This window comes from Cricetulus griseus, chromosome 6 (assembly GCF_003668045.3).
Source record: "Cricetulus griseus strain 17A/GY chromosome 6, alternate assembly CriGri-PICRH-1.0, whole genome shotgun sequence".
Lineage (NCBI taxonomy): Eukaryota > Metazoa > Chordata > Mammalia > Rodentia > Cricetidae > Cricetulus > Cricetulus griseus.
The window spans coordinates 119,676,545-119,697,772 of record NC_048599.1 but is presented as its reverse complement, the minus strand read 5'-3'; the positions used below and the strand labels follow the sequence as shown (position 1 = coordinate 119,697,772).

The following is a 21,228-nucleotide window of genomic DNA, read 5'->3' as shown; positions in this document are numbered from 1 at the left end:
ATTGTATTATATTACAGAAGTTTTTTTTTTTTTTAAGGAAACAAGTAATGAGTAATTAGAAAGATGCATTTACTGCAAGGGAGGAAGTGAGAAAACACAGATTAGTTGTCAGCATCACAGTTGAAAGCATATGATGAAAGACCTCATGAAACTAAAGAACACAGAAGGAGAACAGCATCCAGGGAGACCCTAAGAAGACTGAAGATCAAACAAGGCATGGCAGTTATTAAGTGAATACACAGGCAACACTTAGAATGCTGTCATTTACCTAAGTGACATATGCAATTCTAAGCACTGGTCCACAATCAAACAGCAGCCAGATGAGGAAGTGGATGGACTATCAATAAGGATCATAAAAACAGTAGAAGCAAAAACCTATGCAGAAAAATCAGTGGGAGCTACGGGTGGGAAGAATTTCAAGCAGGTTGACTGATGAATGCTGCTAAGTGCTTTCAGAGGAAGCAGTTAAAGAAAGGCTGCCTGAGTTCAGAATAAATGGGGACCCTTCCAAAAGAATTTATTGCAGGGGTGGGAGACAGTTCCAACCTAACTTAGGAGGTGAAAGGGAATCAAGGGAGTATGCAAGAAGCATCCTTTCAATATGGTTTCCAGTAAGGCCATAGGAAATGTCAGTTCCTCATATGAAAAGACCCTGAGATGGAGTGAAGATTACTTTGGCTCAATATAGACTTCAAGTAAGCAGGTTTGTAAGCTCAAGGGGACAATGTGGAAATCCAAAGCTTGAAACATGAATGCAACCAGAAATGAACAAGGAGCCAACTGCTGTCAGGAGACCTAGCTAAGGTGATGGCATGGATTTTAACCTATAACAGAAAATCATATTTGTTTTCTTGTGAAATGAGACCAGAGGGGTAGGGTGAAGACCTATAAACATCCACGGAGACCATGAAAGAGTTTGTACTTAATGATTTGTAGACTTTGGGTTGTGTGCATTGCATTTATCCCTAGATAATTAAGAAGAATCCACTTGCCAGGCATTGGTGGCTGGCCTTTAATCCCAGCACTTGGGAGGCAGAGGCAGGAGGATCTCTGTGAGTTCAAGGCCAGCCTGGTCTATAGAGGGAGTGCCAGAATAGGCTCCAAAGCTACACAGAGAAACCCTGTCTCGAAAAACAAAACAAACAAAAAACAAAGAAGAACCCAAACTTTTAAAAATACACTTGAAAATGAGACATATGGACAAATAAGCCAAAATAAATGGTTTGTGTATCAATACAAAATGTATAGTTTGGACTGCAAGCACCAGTTGGTTCATCTCACATTTTACAATCCTTCTCTAGGTCTCTGTATCAGAATTGTAAGTACATTACAAATTTGCATTGTATTGAAGAAATAAGGGCACACAATTAGTAATTATCAGATATGTCAGAACACCCCAGAGGGGATAAGAAGGTGAATAAAAAAAATCCCCAAAAGAAGTTACTAATATGAGATGATAGCTTGACTCAGGAACCTTAACTATAAATAGAAGATGGTAATTATCAATAACAATGTGAGCAAGGAGACATTAGCTAATATAATCTTATTAATGGTTTATTGAGTGCTTGGAACTGCACTGTTTTGTATTTGGTATTTCAAGCCTTCTTTGACTATACATAGTCACTTGGATGAATATTACTCAGCCTATATTGATGGCTTTGATTGGTTGTTTCTTTACTATATAGACACACCTTGGAAGGTAAGTAATGTCAGCTACTTCAATGATGATCCAGCTTTTTCATTTTCTAGGCACTGAACACTTAAAGTGCACATACTTTAATGCATAGCTCATTTGTGTTATTATAAAGCAGTTAACTTAGGAAGAATATTCTGAACAACATGAGCATGTTTATAGTTATTTAATATTATAAAGTGAACTATTCAAACAAAGTAATAATTCTAATATAAATAAAATCTCTCTGAAAGCTGCTGTCTTCAAAAAATGTAAGATTATTTTCAGGAATTATATTCTGTTTAAAATTAGTGAAAGTTATTTGATTTATCCTTACAGTGACAGAGAGTTTGTTTTTATCTATCCTGTATTTCTTACACATTTATAGGAATGAAGATAAATTGCAAACTGAGATTTAACACACATACTTAAAATGCATTAGAACTTTGCCAAGAAGCTTAGAAGATGACCTCTAAACTGATTATTAAAAATGCATCACTTAACAATCTTAAGCATTTGGTTGCATTGTAATAGGGAAATTGCAGCACTTTTTGTCCATAATTGTATGAAACATACTCTGTAGTACTATAATACCTTATATAGTCACCATAGAGTTCCCAAGGCCCAAGGCAAAATTATGTGCATTTCATAATTACCATCTGTTTAGCTTTGTTAGAGTTTCACATTACAACTCAGAAGGTCAATGACACTCTGTATGGTAGAAATCAAGCAAGAACAGACAAAATAAGACAGCTCTGAGTCCAAAAAGCTGAAACTACTGCAGCTGATGTACATACATCTCAGCACCTGAATATAAAGCTGTTAAAACACTGGAGAAATAGTTTCACAAGATGGCTGATGTCTACCTATAATATTATTAAGCAGTTTTACAACCAAATAACAATTTAATTTGAAAACATTAGTGTATGTTTTAGCAGAGGGGAATATAATTTCTATAAAACATGAATTTTATTGGTTTGTTACTAAAAATCTCACAAAATAAGCATGTACATTCCAAATATAAATTCCTTGTTCACTATTTTTCTTCTTTGACAGAGCATTAGAATGTACAGGGAACTTTCCCCAATACCATTTGGTACCCATCCCATTTCAATGTAGCCTCAACCTGTGGTGAAAAGTAAACAAGCATGAGAATTGCTACTGAAAGATACCACATAGCTAAGTATTCTGGCCCCTATCTGTGATCCCATCACTAGGAGACACAATTGTGAGTTCCAGACCGGACTCAATGACGAACTGAGACCAGATCTCAAATAAATTAAACATTAAAAGAAAGGCCTGATGCTGCTTTTGTGCAATGGAGGCTGCTTTTGTGCAATGTGCTTGATACATTAAAACTTCATTGCCAGTGTAGTTCTATTAGGGACTATGTTTCAGTACTTCATTTCCCGTTACATAAAGAAAGATAAAATTTATACATGAACCACTGCCTTAATTAATAAAGTGATTTAAACCTAGATAAACTGAGCATGGTATTTTAGTCATTTTGTATGGTAAAATATAAGAAAAAAATAAGACGTAACACATCTGAATTAGACAAACCAAACAAAAGTAAAAGATCCTTAGAGACGGCATAAGAAACCAAAAATCACTTGCTTATACACCCAAGAATCGCCTAAAAACACTGAACTGGAAATTATATCTATATATGTGTACACACTATATGTGGGGTAAAAAGAAAGAAGAAAAATATATGAATACTTAAAACTAAGAAGATGATTGAAAAAAAAAAAAAAAAAGGAAAGCCCTGATATGACATTGTAAGATAAGGCACCTTCAAACATGCCATGGAGTTTGATTTTTTGGTTGGCCAGCTTTTGCTGGGCATGCATCCTCCCCAGGGAGAATCCATTGGAGGAAACTAAGTTTTCACTTTGTAAGTGTTTATAAATTGGAAATTGCTTATGGGTTAGGGATGGAGGCATGTGTTCATTTCTCCTTTCAACTTTAGGGCACATCTGGTGCAGGCACTTGTAACCCCTGTGCATGCTGCCTCAGTCTCTCTAAGTTTATATGTGATTTGATCATGCTGATTTAGAGAGCCTTTTATTCTTGGTGTCCTCCATCCCCTCTGGCTCTTATACTTTTTCTGTTTCTTCTTCCCCAGGGTTCCCTGAGCCTTGAGGGGAGGGATTTGATGGAGATTTCCCAATTATGGCTAAGACATGTCTCCCTCATTGCATAATGTCTGGCTGTGGATCTCTGTATTTTTTCCCATCTGCTGCAGGAGGAAACTTCTCGGATGGTAGTTGAGAAAGGCACTGATCTATGATTAGAGCAGACTATCATCAAGAAGTATTTTAATGTGGCTTTAAAAATAACAGTAATATTTTGTTTTAACCTAGGTCCCTAGAATATCTATTTTTGGCCCTTGGTCACCCTAGCAGTGTAGGATATGGCTTCCATCTCCTGGGGTGATCCTTAACTGAAATCAGACATTGGTTGATTACTCTAACAAATTTTGTGCCACCATTGCGCTGACATAACTTGTAGACAGGACACAATTGTTGATCCAAGGGTTTGTTGTTAGGTTGGTGTTTGCAACCTTTAGTCTTGGCAACTGCAAGGATTGTGTGGGAGTTCTCATGTTTCCCCTTTGTGATCTACTTAGATATCACCCAATTCTGGTATGTGTAGCTTCACTTGTTGACATGAAATGACTAGTTGGGGATATGTATACCTCATTATTTTGGAATTTAATTTAGATTATATATATATATTATAAATATGTATACATATATCTAGCTCTACATCTATCTATCTATGTACCTATCTATCTATCATGTATCTACTTTAGGAAACTTTTACTATACTAAATTACCATACTATCCCTCACATGGCCCTTAATTATGCATTCTTAACATATTCCCTCCCTCGTCCTTCTGTACATTCATCTTCCTTCCCACTTCTCGTAATAACTATTCTATTTCCATTTTCTAGTGAAAACTATCTTTCTCCCCTAGTCCCTTAATCTATTCCTAATCACTGTGTTTCTACAGATTATACCTTGCTTATCCTTGACTTTACAGCTAATATCCCCATACACAGAATACATACCAGATTGTCCTTCTGGGTCTTTGTTACCTTACTCAGGATGATTTTTTCGAGTTCAATCCATTTAACTTTTTAATATATGATTTAATTTATTTTTTTTATTGCTGAATGATACACACTTGTGTAACTGTACCATAATGTCTTTAGCCACTCTTCTGTTGAGGGTCATCTAAGTTGTTTCAAATCGTTGATTATTATTGTGCATAGAGCAGCAGTGACTATGGTTGTACAAGTGTTTCAATGGAAGAATGAAGCTTCCTCTAGGTATATGGTCAAGAATTTTATACATGGATTTTAGGGTAAATTGATTCCCATCTTCCTGGTGTGCTACCACACTAATTTGCATAGTGCTGTGCATGTTTGCATGCCTATCAGCAATGGGTGAGGGTCCCCCTTACTCCACATCCTTGCCAGCATGAATAGTTACTCATTTTACTGATCTAAGCCATTTTGAAAGGTGCAAGATTAAATCATGAAATAGTTTTGATTTGTATCTCCCTGATGCCTAAGGATGTTGAATATTTCTTTAAATGTTTCTCACATTTGAATTTCCTCCTTTGAGATTTCTGTTTAACCTGCATCCCAATTTTCAATTGGTTTATCTATTTTCTTGATATCTCCATCAGTTCTTTTTATTATCCAGGATTGCTTTAGCTATCTTGGGATATTTTCTGTTCTGTATGAAGCTGACCATTGTCCTTTCATATGCTGTAATTATGAGGGGGGATTTTATTGAATCTGAATATTGCTTTTGGTAGGATAACAATTTTTGTTATGCTAACTTTACTGATCCATGAACATTGGAGATCTTTTAATATCTTCTTTAATTTTTTTCTTGAGTGTCATAAAATTTTACCATGTATATTTTCCACTTTGTGGAAAGTTACCCCTGGATACTTTATATTATTTAAGGTAACTGGAAAAGGTCTTTCCTTGATTTATTTCTCAGTCCATTTGTCAATTGTTCATAGGAAAGCTACTGAGTTTTGTGATTTAATTTTATAACCACTTATGTTCCTGACAGTATTTATCAACTGTAGAGATTTCCTGTGGAATTTTTAGGGTTACTTATATATACCTTCACATCATCAGCAAATAGAGATACTTTGGCATGTTCATTTGGAATTTCTATCCCATTGATTTCCTTTAGCTGACTTATTGATGTAGCTACAAATGGGGTAGGCAACATTGGCTTTTTCCTAATTTTAATGGAATAACATTGAACTTGTCTCCATTTATGTTGATGTTGGCTATGAGATTGTGCTAAACTGCCTTTATTATGTTTCAGAATGTCCATTGTATCTCTTAACTCTCAAGGATATTTATTGTGAAAGGGGGGTGGATTTCAACAAAGGCATTTCCTGGATCTAATAGGATAATCATGTGATTTTTGTCTTTCACTTTGTTTACATTGTAGGTTATATTTTTGATTCACATATGTTGAACCATCCCCGAAACTCTGGAATGAAGCCTACTTGATCATTATCATTGGAGATAATCGTCTAGATGCATATTTCAATTCAGTTTGCTAGCATTTTATTGATAAGTTTTGGATCCATGTTCCTAGGGACAATTGGTCTATAATTCTTTGTCTCTGTTAGGTCTTTATATGGTTTGCAAAGAAATTATTCAATGTTCATTATGTTTCTATTTTGTGGAATAATTTGAACAGAGATGGTATTCACATGTTTGAATGTGTGGTAGAATTCTTTGCTAAAAATATTTTTCCCTGGGATTTTTTTCATTGGGAGTCTTTCAGTGGATGCTTCTATTTCATTAGGGCTTAGGGATCTATTAAAATTGCTTATCTCATCCTAATTTAACTATGATAAGTGTTACATATTGAGAAAATTACACTTACTTTAGATTTTACATTTTCATGGAATATAGGTGTTTAAATTATGTCATTATTATTCTATGGATTTCCTGGTGCCTGATGTTTTTTCCACATTTTCATCTCTAATTTTATTAATTTGGATCTTCTCTTTTGCCTTTAGTTAAAATAATAAGGGTTTGGTAATCTTGTTGCTTTTTCTCAAAGAATCAACTCTCTGTTTCACTGATTCTTTTTATTGATTTTTTTGTTTCTAATATATTGTTTTCAGCCATGAATTTGATTTTTTTTCTGTCTATTCCTTTTGGCGTGTGATTTCTTTTTTTTGTGGCTTTTAGATCATCTCTTGAGAAGTTGATTATAATTCTAATAGGTCTTCCTTTATATGTTACCTGATCTTTTGTCCTTGCAGGTTTCTGTATGTTTCTTATACCAGAAGAAACATTAGAGAGTAGGGGTGATTTCTATTTTGAATTCTTGAAAATATTTTCTAACCTTTGATGAGCATTTCTTTTCAATCTTCTATACCTATTATTCTGAGAATTGGTCTTTTCATATTGTCTCAGATTTCCTGGATGTTTTGGGCAGGATTGTTTCAGATTTAACATTTCTTTTGACTAAGGTATACATATCTTCTGTTTTGTCTTAATGCCAAAGATTCTTTCTTCCATCTCTTATATTCTGTCAGTGAAATTTGCCCTGAGATTCTTGTGTGAGTTTCTAATTTTTTTCACTTCTAGAAATCCCTCACTTTGGGTTTTATTTATTGATTTGATTTCTACTTTAAAGGTTTGAACTATTTGTATTTATTTCCTCCCATTCTTTCCTAAGTATTTCATACATTTCTTTAAGGGATTTAATCACTTTCTCTTTAAGGACCTCTATCTCATTCATAAAGGCTATTTTAAAGTCTTTGTATTGTGCTTTAACTATGTTGCAATTCTCTGTGCCTACTGTGCTAGGGCTGCTGGACTCTAGTGGAGTAATATTTCCTGGCTGTATTTTTAATACCAGATTCTATCTGGGTTCTGGAGGATTCTAATTCTAGGTGTTGATATCTAGTTTTATCTTTTTGGGTGTGTATTTTGTTCCTTGGTTTTATTTGTTTGGGTTTTTTGTTTGTTTGTTTGTTTGTTTGTTTGTTTGTTTTTGCATGCTTGTTTGTTTTTCCCTCTCTGGTTCTTAGAAGCATATGGTGGTTGTGTGTTGCCTGCTAGGAAATACTTCTGGGATCCTACTACATGTGGCCAAGGGAAGGGAAGAAAGTGGGATATTCCTTCAGGATCTGCTTAGTCTCCTAGGAATGGTGGCAGTGTGAAAAAAATCCAAAGCATGTGTTCAGCTACAAGTCTCTTGGAATGAGACTCAAGCATTGGACATGGAAATGCTGAGAAAGAGGTGAAGATCTCCAGATCGCCTAACCAGTTCCCTGTTTTGCCTACTAGATTTGGAACTAAAGTCATGAGTGTAGGTAGGATAATTCCAAGGGGAAGATTTGGGTGATCCACTGCAGATGGGTGCTGAGAAGGAGGAGAGTATGTGGAAGGTGTCACATTTGCTTCAGAGGCAGGGATGAGAATGGGGGTTTGGATTTGGAAGAGAGGAGGAATAGGTTAATATCTACAGTTAACCCAACTGTTTCCTTGGCCATGTTCAATATTTTAATTCATGTAGAGGGATTTTAGACATGTGAACCAAATAAAAATTTATTTGTATGTAGAAATTTTAGAGTCCATGTGAAATCCCTTCTCTATCATTGAATAGTAGATAAGATTTGGTTGTATCTCCACCCCACTTCTTTTAAATTAGAAAGAAGCTTGTTTTACATGTCTATCTCACTTTCCTCTCCCTCCCTTCTTCCCCTGCTCCCCACTAACCTCTTCTCCCAAAAAAAAAGAGATACCATAAGAGAAGGGCCATTACAGATTTAAAGAGAAACCTGGCACTAGGGAAATGTCCAGAGATCTACAAGGTTGACCCCAACTAGCAATCTAAGCAATAGCTGAGATTTGGGTGTATCTTTAGACTTAGACAAATAATTTTGTCTTTTAAAGTATCTAATGAATAATAAACCATTGGATATAAAAGCTCCTTTACCTGCTTTGTAAAATGCTTTTGTAACCAACAGTAGGTGCTCTCTGCAGACATTTTCATAACAGTTTATACTTTTGTATTGAGATAGGAACTGAATCTTTTTCATAAAGAAAGCACAATCTCAGTTTCCTAGAGTTCAAAATAAAATGATTTGTAACTCTGTGGTCAAGATCACAGCTGGTGTCTTTGAGATCAGGGAATCTGTTTAAAGACCATGTAAAAGGCAGCACCCCCTCCCTTCTTTGACTCAGGGGAGGTAAAGCCTCAGATTTAACTTAGCAGTGTTCCTCCTGTGTTTCTGTTTTATAATCTATATTAAGACAAATAATTTAATGGAGTTTTGTAAAAAGTGTGAAATACAAATGCAATTTAAAAATTTTAAATGCTTTCACACCTTGACATTGTGTTTTCAGGATGAGTTTTTGAGGAATATTTTAATATTTGAGTTGTCAAAACTATTTGCTGTAATATCACTGAACTCCACACATTGTTTTCAAAACATATTCTTTTCTTTTTTTTCAACTAGGACCCCTACTATGGCTGGTGGCCTATTTTCTATTGACAGAAACTACTTTGAAGAGATAGGAACTTACGATGCAGGAATGGATATCTGGGGTGGAGAGAATCTTGAAATGTCTTTTAGGGTAATTGAATTTTTCTTTATTTTTAAACTTTGAAAATAGTATGTGGTAGCATGCACCTATCAGACCCAATAATTTACTGTCAACATTTCTCTAAGTAATGCAATTTACTGATCATTTGGTCAATATACGTTTATTTAAAACCTTTACTAGATTCCTATTGCATGCAAAATTTACTGTTAAATTTAGAATTTTACATTTTCCAAAACATTTTCATTCATAGTCAAAATGTATTAGGATTTTCCCTTGTTGAAGCTTGAAGCATTTCTCCATAAGCCAATCTTGTGTTCTTTAACTGATATTGGGAAGTGTTTATGTGAGCTGAATTGCAAGTGCTGCATGAATTTGTCCTTAGGGAACTTTAAGATCAACAGTGGTCAAAGAATCGTGATAATTCTGCAAGAAGCATGATTGTTTTTGCAACTATAGATATTAGTGTTTAATAAATTTATTTGAAAAAAATACAATTTCACTTAATAAAAGAACTCCCAAATAAATGAGAATTGAGAACAAAGTTTATATAACATCATTTAATATTTTATAGGCAAAATTGCAAATGCAGCATCCAAAGTGTGTCTTTATCCTAATAAATAGAAATGAGGTTTTATGTATTTTCAGCCACACACATTTTTTAAAAAGAGCTATTTTAATAAGAGTAACTATTCCTTAATAAACTCAATGCAAAGCACTTAAAACAGTAGCATTTTAGCAAAATCAGCTGTTAAATTAAATGAGTAGAATCTGCACATATTATGTAACAAGTTGACAATTAGTTTCGAACTTGAAGTTGAAAGCTTGTTTTTCACCAACACAAAAATATATGATGTTGTGTAAGAAATTGTTAAAATTTAGGGAACTAGAAAGATGGCTCAATGCTTAAAAGTATGTGCTGTTCTTGTAACCCCTACAAGGATTCAGATTTAATTCCCAGCATCCTTATGATTTTGCACAATCATTTATAACTTTTGTTCTGGGGTATCTGCCATCCTATTCCAACCAATGCAGGCACCAACACACATGGTGCACATACATACATACATACATACATACATACATGATATCAAAATAAAATTAAAAAAACATCAAATAGAATTTTTAAACATGTCATTAAATTTTAAGATGTCATTAAAGTTTCATTTTTTTTCTAATGCAGAATTTAGTTTGTCTGAGATGGTTGAGATGTTTGAAAAGCAATAGAACTGCCTTTTTGGTTTACATAGTCTGTATAGAATATGATTATCATGACAATAAATAGATATTTTTAGTTATTTCTCTATATATTAATGCTATATTTGTCAACAAAAAGTTAGTAACATGATTAGAATTGTCTTCTTATTATCAGGTCTATGTAATATTTTTGCAGATAATTTGAAGCCATTTGGAGACAGATTCTTGTTAGCATAGATGTAAAAATGACAGAAATAAGAAATGACCCAAAACATCAAAATAAGCAAACAAATAAAACAAAGAAATAAATGAAAAATATATTAATAAATACAACAACAATTTACTTCTTAGAGTAAGTAATAAAAGTCTATAAGTTCTTATTCACAGACACTTTTTGGACATTCTCTGGGATTGTGTGAGGAAAACAACAGAACAACCGTGCTATTACCATTGACTCAGTTGCTTACTTTTGTGTATTTCTGCTTTTTCAAAGTGCTCTCTAGTCTCAGTTCTATATATTAAACTTGATTATCTTACGGTACCCCCCTTAATGTTGATTACATATCTTCCACATTGAAAGAAAACTGAATGATATGGTCAAAGATAACTACATGGCTAATATGATTACTAAGAAGGGCCTGATCAGCAAGTATGGCAAAGTTAAACATGGATAAAAGGTGTTATGTGGATGTCAGGAAAGTAGAAAGAAGGTAACTGATGCCCCCTAAGAATAATCAGAACTCTGGAAAATAATAGTAGATTCTGTGATCAACTACTTAGGAGTAGTAACAAATTGAAATACTCACAAATGACTGTTTTCAAAGGTTTCAAAAGTAATTATTGGTTTAAGCACCCACCATATTTATCTATGAGTTGTTCTCAGGATGATATATTGTGATTTTTACTATAACCTTGAATTGACTATCCAGTTTACATATTTCATGACAGGCCTATATTCAGCATATAGATATGATTTAAACTTTTTAATTGTTGAGGATACAGAAATGACTAAGGCATGATGCTTTCTTACTCTAATGGAACAGCATTCTTAAAAGACATAGATATTATTGACAATCAGGTGAAATTGTTTCTTATATATGTCAAACAGTTTATATGTGAACAGATGATTTTAAACTCAGCTGAATAAATGATGGTCATAGTAATGATTGTATGGTTTTTAGCTGTAGAATATTCATTTACCACTAGAAGTCAAACATTAGAAGTGTTTGGAATGTGGAAAATATTAGTATACTTGAAAAGCTTGAGGAAATTTTAAACAAAAGAAAGGAATGCATTGTTAATTGTCTTTTATTTTTCATTGTGGTATCACTTTATTTATGATGACTAGTGAAATGTAGGAATGTCTACACATTAGCAAGTTAGATACAAGTTATAGCTTTCAGAAGAAACAGATGTTTCCAGCTTATTAGTAACAATAGATTTAAATACCATGACAAAGCATTAGAAGATAACCTTGAAGACCAAAAAGAAAATTCCTTGCTATAGTGTAATGGCATGTCTTCTGGTGTTGGCAGTAATTTGGGAAGAGGATGACTGAGCACCAAACCTACCCTTCTGTGAACACCAGTTCTGCTGTTATGTTTCCTGCTACTACATCTTCTGTCATCCTGCTGTAATGTAACAGACTAAGGAGTTGCTACTAAAGAAAGAATGAAACTACTACACAAATGCATTCTCTTTCCAGATTTCTGGCATGGTTTCCTCATCTGTGATATCTTTCTTTGATTGGTCTCTCCTGTGATAGAAAATGCATACCCAGCAGCAGTAAGAATAGTCACAGAGAGATTCAAATACATCAGCAAAAATTTAGTTTCAGATCTTTCTCTTCACTAATTTGCACATGTCACTGATGTAACACAAACACTAAGGATAGTATCTAGATAAATGAATTAATAAATGAATTAGTTTAATTCACATTTATTGAGTTTAATAAATTATGAGTATATAATACTGATAGACAAATTTGATGGTCTTTTGGAACTTGTATTTTAGTATAGGGAATTGATGATATGCAAGATCAATAAAGTATTAATATATTAGTAATTAGTATTTAAGAAAATAATCACAGAATGGATGAGGTCAGTGAACTGTTAACTCTTGGAAGATGGTAAGGGGTTGGGATTTTACAGAGTTTCTAGATTTGTGGATTTTATAGAAGGAATGCTGAGCAATGAACAAATGATAAAATAATATGAACTCTGAATTACTATAAAGTGTCAGCTGTCTTCAAATGGTAATTTTATCAACATGTTACCTATACATATTGCTACCAAAATTTCTTATTTTCATAAATAATAGCACAAAAAATATTAATAACACAAAGATCAGTGATCCTAATACTCCATATCATTTTGTTCATGTGACAATGGAAAGAATCTGCAAGTTGTTGACTCAGTTGAGTTGATTTGGGAAAAAGTTATAAGAAAGCAAAACTGTAAAGATCTTCCTATTAGCCGGGAGAGAAATGCAGAGAAGTTTGTTTTAGAAATTAAGCAGCCTGGTCCAAAATCCAACTCTAATACTATCTTTGGAAGTAAGTTGGAATAAATGTATTTCTGAAGTTTTAGTTTTTCCATCTCTAGAATGGAAAAGACATGGCAATAATTTATATGTTTGAAAAAAAGATAAAAATAAATTATGGATACAGTTTTGAATATATTATTTCCCACATGTGAATTGTACCATAGAAGTCATCTATTGAAATATGGCAATAAGCTTTGCAGCCTTGAACAAATCACATGATTCCTGAGTATCACTTAATAATAACTTTATCCTGCTGGGTGTTGGTGGCACAAGCCTTTAATCTCAGCACTTGGGAGGCAGAGGCAGGTGAATCTCTGTGAGTTCGAGGCCAGCCTGCTCTCCAGAGCATGTGCCAGGATAGGCTACACAGAGAAACCCTGTCTTGAAAAACCAAATAATAATAATAATAATAATAATAATAATAATAATAATAATAATAATAACTTTATCCTTAAAATCTTGTCATGAGAGAATGGACATCAAAATCCCTTCAACACCTGAATATGCAAAGTATCTCCCAAATTCCCCACATAAGAAGAAAATAATAAGGATGAAATTCATTGAAAGAGAAAAGAGAAATAGTGATGGAATTTTTTAGTTATAAAAAAAATCTTTAAGAGCAGTATGGAAATTACAGAATTATACAATACCCTAGCAAAGTTGATAAAATGAGCAATTGGGGAAGTTGAGTTGGGGGGAAGGACAGTGAGGGAGAGACAAGGAAAGAGATACTATGCTGGAAGGAAACATTATGGGTTTAATGAGAAACCCAGCACTAGGGAAATTCCCAGGAATCCACAAGGTTAATCCCAACTAAGAATCTAAACAATAATGGAGAGGGTACCTTAACTGCCCTCCCCCTCTAATCAGATTGATGAAGTCCTTAATTGTAGTCATAGTACCTTTATCCAGTAACTGATGGAAACATATGCAGAGATCCAAAGCTAAGCACTGAGACGAATTCCTGGAGTTTAGTACTAGAGAGGGAGGCAGGATTATATGATCCAAAGGGTCAAGACCATAATGGGGAAACCCACAGAAACAGCTGACCTGAGCAAGTGGGAGCTCACTGACTCCAGACTGAGAGATGGGGAACCTGCATGAGATCCAATTAGGCCCTCTGAATGTGGGTGACAGTTGGGTGGCTTGGTGAGTTTGTGGAGCCATTAGCAGTTGAACCAGTATTTTTCCCTAGTGCATGAACTTGCTTTTTGGAGTTCATTCCCTAAAGAGGGATTCTCAGCCTAGATACAGGAGGGAGGGCTTTGGTCCTGCATCAAATGATGTGACAGGCTTTGTTGTTTCCTCATGGGAGGCCTCACCCTCTCTGAGAAGTGAATGGGGTGTGGTAGGGAGAAGGTGGGGGAGCAGCAGGAGGACTGGAGGGAGAGGGATTTGGGATTAGTATGTAAAATCAGATTGTCTTAAAAATAATAATAGAAACAGGAAAAATATTAAAGCACACTGGAAATCAAAACATTAGTATCACATCCAGTAAAGAAATGTCTGAATCATAGGGACTATTTTCAGGCAGTAACTCTAGCCAGATAATACTGCTGGCAAATTCTATCAATGGTTTCTATAGGAATACATAATTTCAATACAAATATGTTCAGAAATTTTAAAAATGGAAATAATATCTCCCTGCTGACTTTATAAAATCAGCATTTCTCTGATAGAGAAATTTAACCAAACCAGTACAATATTACACGACAAAACAATGTCCCTTGTGAAAATAGATTTAAAAAAATACCTTAGAAGACTTTAAAAGTGAGTCAATCTCTCAAATTATAAATATTACCTTTCAGTGGAATTCTTCACTGAATGTGTAAAAATTAGTCACTATGTATCTCCATGTTATCAATCTAAAGAAGAAAAGTAAGTTGAACAAATGAATGGATTTGAGAAAAGGTTTAACAAAAAGTCATTTTCTGCTACTTTCAAGTAAGGAAAAGAGAACAATTATTTGAACAAGTGAATTACCAAAAATTGATAAAGGGGTGTAGTTTGGAAAAAATAATGAAGATTGGATATAAAATCTACACACTTGTAGCAATAAAAAAAAATGGAATACAGGAGCCAGGGACATTTCTTGGTGATTAAAATTCTGTTTGAGCAGGAAGGAGGGTAAGACACCTATAAACTCACATAACTGCCATTTGGGCATGGCAGGATACCCAGAATTCCCACCTTGGCAAACATATAGACAAGCAACCAAGCAAGCTAGCTAGCAATACTAGCCAAATCTTTCAACTCTAGCTTTGACTAGGAAACCTTATTTCAATAAATAAAGGACAAATAGAGGACCATTAGTAGCATCAACCTTGAGTCTACACACACACACACACACACACACACACACAAATTCTTGTGTGTATGTGCACCCACATACATGTACACATGCATATCATATACACATATAAAATATACTAAAGGAAAGAAGAGTTGGAATACTATCTCCCACAGGAAGATGAGGACAAGATAAACTTGGCATTCTCTCTCTTTTTTTTTTCCTTGGTTTTTCGAGACAGGGTTTCTCTGTGTAGATTTGGAGCCTATCCTGGCACTCGCTCTGTAGACCAGGTTGGCCTCAAACTCACAGAGATCAGCCTGCCTCTGCCTCCCGAGGTCTGGGATTAAATGCGTGCGCCACCAACGCCCGTCCTAAACTTGGCATTCTTACAAGTGCTACTAAAATTTATAGTGGAGCCTTTGGTAGAGCAATGTTATAAAAATCAAAGCAAAACATTCTGGGAAGGAAAATGATAAGACTAAATATTATCCACAAAATCTCAAAAAATAAACAGAATTTGTAATACTGTTAAAATATATGATAGTCATTTGCATTTCCATACAGGATTCAACTCCATCAAACTGAAAAATTATTATTGTAGCAATAAAAATGTGATTTAGTGATTATCTGACAATAATAAAATTGCATTTTCCTACTTTGAGAAGCAAAAGATCTAAAAAAATTTTAAAATGTACCATATTTACTTGCTGATAGCTTCCATATTATAAAGACAGCTCTACCTCCCATGCACTGACACTAAGCAGACTCCAGAGAATGTTTCTTCATAGAATTGGGCAAACTAATTCTAAAACCCAAATAAAAACAAAAGTGATATAGAATGCTTAAAATCATTTTTGTAAAACAAAAAGTTGAACAATGGTATGGTTTAAAATGTATTGCTAGTTATAGTAATTAAGACAATGGAATAGGAATAAAAGCAAGGAGGTGGAACAAACTGAAAATCTGGAAACAAACCTATAATTACATGAGCTAATAGTGTAAGGAAATATTCCAAGGTTTATAGCAGGAAAACAGTATGTTCAATAAATGGGATTGGAGCACTGAAAATGCATGTAGAAAAAAAAAATTTGTCCCAAACTCAAAAATAGCCCATAGTTAAACAAAAGAAAAATGAATTTGGGAAAATACAGTTTGACTATTATTATGTGGCTACTATTTATTTTTGTTATTGACATTAATAATCAATATTTTTATTAATAAATTATCATTTACTTCAGAGAAAGGACTTTCTTTCTAGGTACCAATTTGCTTTTCTTACAAATTCCATTGTAAAGTTCAATACACACACACACACACACACACACACACACACACACACACACACACACACACACACACACACACACACACACGTATGGTTTATATAAGCAAGGAAAAGGTCTTAGTGTATGAAATTGACTTCTTTTCGAACTGTACAAGCAATGAGGTGGAAAGAAGTTAATAAACAGCAGAAAAATGAAAAAAACAAAAAGCAGTGTGGAAAGAAGCTAAGGAAACTGTTTAGGATATTAGAAGATATCAGAAATTTTCCCAGAAATACTCATCTGATGTGGATTTCAACAAGTGAAACAAGTCAGAATGATGAGCTAGTTGGGAATCATTTCAGACTAAAGTCTTCCCGGAATAGTTCTAGAAGAACTCTTTGCCTTTTTATAAACTTAATTCTTTTGCATAAGGAAAAATATTATTGTCAATGAAGAAACATGACTTCATTTTCTTTTTACTTGAAAAATTATAAGAACTGGAATATGATGGAAGTCTTTCACTTAATTGGAATTAATCTTAGTGTAATCCTATGTTATTAATGATTTCAATTTATGTGTTCTAGTGGAACAGTTTTCCCTAAGTATGTTAAAGGAAACTTTAAGTTTGTTTATATAGTGATTTATTTGGCTCAGTTTTAATAAAGTTATGAGGTGACAAACTGAGGTCATATGTATACATGACCTTATAAAGAATATAAACCAATGTTAATGAGCTGATCCAACAAACAACTCCCTCATTTCCTGCATGCCAAATCCGTTCCAGTAGACATATTTCTTAACTCTAAAGCTTAGATTTCCTCTCTCCCTCTTTTCCTACCTGCTTCTTTCTATTGCTTTTTCTTGCTAATGCTGCTGATTGCTTAAACAGGATCTCATTGGATAGCAGAGGCTAGTCAAGAACTCACAACAGCCACCCTCTGATGCTGGGATATTAGCTAGTGTCTACCACGTCTGGCTTTATATGTAGGTTTTCTAATGTTTATTCTACACCTGTGAGTTGACGATGACGATTTATCTAAACATATGTCTTATTCAAATGGGGGGCTTTTATATTTAAACCACAGAGTAAAACCCCAGAATTTGCTTAAAGATTATACATTCTAGCAATTTGTTTTTAAATGAGACTGAATAAATGTCATGTAAGAAATTAAATTGTTTTAATTAAACTCTCCTAACCATGTTTTTATGGTGTGTGTGTGTGTGTGTGTGTGTGTGTGTGTGTGTTTGCTTTTTTTACAAAGAATAAAGAGAAAACAATAGTTGAACATATGTCCTTGTTGTATGAATGTGCACTATTTGGGTAAATGCCCAAGAGTGGAATTGTTGGATCTGGAGGTAGACTGATTTCCATTTTCCTGAGGAATCGCCATATTGATTTCCAAAGTGGCTGTACAAGTTGGCACTCCCACCAGCAGTGGAGGAGTGGTCCCCTTTGTCCACTTCCTCTCCAGCAAGAACTATCATTGGTGTTTTTGATATTAGCCATTCTGTAATAGAGCTTGAAGATGGTATCTCAGAGTTGTTTTGATTTGCATTTCCCTGATGGCTAAGGATGTTGAACACTTTCTTTGGTGTCTTCCTGCCATTTTAGATTCCTCTATTGAGAATTGTCTACTTAGTTCTGTACCCCACTTTTTTATTGGATCATTTGGTGCTTTGGAGACTAGCTTCTTGAGTTCTTTGTAAATTTTGGAGATCAACCCTCTGTGGGATGTGGGGTTGTCGAATGTTTTTCCAATCCGTGGGCTGCCATTTTTTTTTGTTGACTGTGTCCTTCGCCTTACAGAAGCTTCTCAGTTTAGGAGGACCCATTTATTAATTGTTGATCTCAGACTGGGGTCCATGAGTTCTGCTGTTGTTCAGGTCACCTGTTTATGTGGGTTTCTCCAGCATGGTCTTGACCCCTTTTCTCATCACTCTTTCCTCTCTGCAACTGGATTCCTGGAGTTCAGCTCAGTGTTTAGCTGTGGTGTCTGCATCTGCTTCCACCAGCTATTGGATGAAGACTCTAGGATGGCATATAAGGTGGTTATCAATCTCATTATCAGGAAGGGGCACTTAAGGTAGTCTCTCTACTATTGCTTAGATTGTTTTTGTTTGTTCATTTTTGTTTTTTTGTTTGTATTTTTGAGACAGAGTTTCTCTGTTTTGTTTTGGAGCCTGACCTGGAACTCACTCTGTAGACCAGGCTGGCCCTGAACTCACAGAGATCTGTCTGTCTCTGCCTCCTGAGTGCTGGGATTAGAGGTGTATGCCACCAACACCCAGCTCATTACTTAAATTGTTATTTGGTGTCATCCTTTCAGATCTCTGGATATTTCCCTAGTGCCAGATTTCTCTTTAAACCTATAATGGCTCCCTGTATTCTAATATCTCTTGTCTTGCTCTCCTCCATTCTTCTCCTGACTGAGCCTTCCTGATCCCTCATGTCCTCCTCTCCCCTCCTGTTCTCCCCCTCTCTTTCTCCCAACTCCCTCCCCCATCCTCCCATGCTCCCAATTTGCTTAGAAGATCTTGTCCCTTTCCCTTTCTCTGGGGGATCATGTATTTCTCTTTAAGGTCCTCCTTGTTTCATAGGTTCTCTGGAGGTATGATTGTAGGCTGCAATGAAGCCTACTTGATTCTTATGGATGATTTCTCTGATGTATTCTTGATTCGATTTGTCAGTATTTTATTGCGTATTTTTGCATCAGTGTTTATGAGGGATATTGGTATTTAGTTCTTTTTCTTAGTTATGCCTTTTTGTGGATTGGGTGATTGTAGCCTCATTAAAAGAGTTTGGCAATGAGCCTTCTGCTTCTATTGTGTGAAACAATTTGAGGAGTATTGGCATTAGCTCTTTGAGTTTTTGGTAGAATTCTGTACTGAAACCATCTGGCTCTGGGCTTTTTTAAGTTGGGATACTTTTGATGACAGCTTCTACTTCATTAGTTGTTATATGTCTGCTTAAATTGCTTATCTCTTAGACTTAATTTTGGTAAGTGATAAGTATCCAGAAAGTTTTCCACTTCCTTCAAATATTTGAATTTTGTGGAGTACAGGTTTTCATAGTAGGACCTGAAGATTCTCTTGATTTCCTCAGTGGTTGTTGTTATGTCCTCCTTTTAATTAATCATTTTGTTAATTTTCATGTTTTCTCTCTGCCTGGTGGTTACTTTGGATAAAGGTTTATCCATTTTCTTGATTTTCTTGAGAACCAACTCTTTGTTACATTGATTCTTTGTTTTGTTTTCTTTGTGTCTACTTTATTGATTTCAGCCCTCACTTTCAGTATTTGTTGGCCTCTACTCCTCCAGGGTGAGTTTGCTTCTTTTTGCTCTAGAGCTTCCAAATGTGCTGTTGCTTCTCCAGTGTGACTATAGATTTCAGCATCTATTAAGCATATGAGGTAGTGTTTCTCCCACTAATTTTTCTTCAATGAATCTTTAAATGTTCATTTTTATACTTTCTGCCACTTCTGAAGTAGTAGACACATTCTTTAGATGCAATCAGAATATATACCTAAGCCTTCACTAGATTCCATGAATGCTACTACAGATATGGCTTTTTTTATTTCAATTAGAGTGGGAATTTAATAAAAAATGACATAAAAGGCAGGATTCTAGATACCATTGCATAGAAGATTATGTTCAAACAGGAGGAAGATTGCTTTGCTTTTATACAGCCCAGGAAGAATTTATGAATTAGAAAATTTAGGTCTGATGAGACCCTTCAGTGGCCAAATTTGCTGGTCATGCAAGTATTTTGATCTGTGTGTAATTACCACAACACATAGGAAGAAATCAATGACTCTTCAAAGTTGTCATGTGATTTGCACACATATGCTGTTCAACTTGTGCCACACACATGCAGCATGCAGGTTCATACATAATAATAAAATTAAAATGCTTTGGAAAGTTCTGTGGTCCTGACTCAAAGGTAACATCAGAAATTCAGAGCATAGAATAGACATCTGGGTTTCTTCTTTATTTGGTTTTGTTGTTGTTTGTTAGCTTGTTGTTCTTATTGCTTCTAATTTAATCCTTGAATATTTTATACCTAAGTTTGTGAATATGGAAAAGGAGTAAGAACACAACATAACACTTTTTTTGTTATGTTTACATCCACACATAAAAAGCCATACCTCATCTTAGGCTCTGTAACAACTACACAGTGGTTCAAAGACAAAGACATGAGGCTCAAGGAAATATGTTTAACCAAAAAAGTGACATATGATGTTTGTTGAAAAGCCGTGTTTTAGGGAGTCAGGTAGAAATCAATAGAAGATCGTGTCATTCTTCCTCCTTTCACCTCCCTGAACACACACACACACACACACACACACACACACACACACACACAGAGAGAGAGAGAGAGAGAGAGAGAGAGAGAGAGAGAGTAATGGAGAGAGATTTCATATCTGACCTTTGTTTCCCCTCTAGAAAAATTAAATGAATGTGGTATCACAAAGAATTGCATATGTACTTGTGGAATTGCATTTCATTTACCCAATAAATAATATATTTTTTAAAATCTCAAGAAAATGATATAATTTTAAGTATGTGGTTCCAAAATGATTTCTAAGACAAAGTTCCAACACTATTGCTTCCATAAACAGTTGACTAGGAAACCTACTGCTAGCC

General features: G+C 34.7%; 1 protein-coding gene across 3 annotated transcripts in view; it reads left to right on the top strand.

The window, feature by feature from the left end:
* Window positions 1-21,228, top strand: part of Galnt13 (polypeptide N-acetylgalactosaminyltransferase 13) — a 635,093-nt gene that overhangs the window by 396,492 nt on the left and 217,373 nt on the right. For all 3 annotated transcript variants that reach the window (XM_027420412.2, XM_035446586.1, XM_027420413.2), the window contains one exon: window positions 9,202-9,319. In XM_027420412.2, the coding sequence (XP_027276213.1) occupies window positions 9,202-9,319 (118 nt within the window). The remainder of the gene's footprint in view (window positions 1-9,201; window positions 9,320-21,228) is intronic.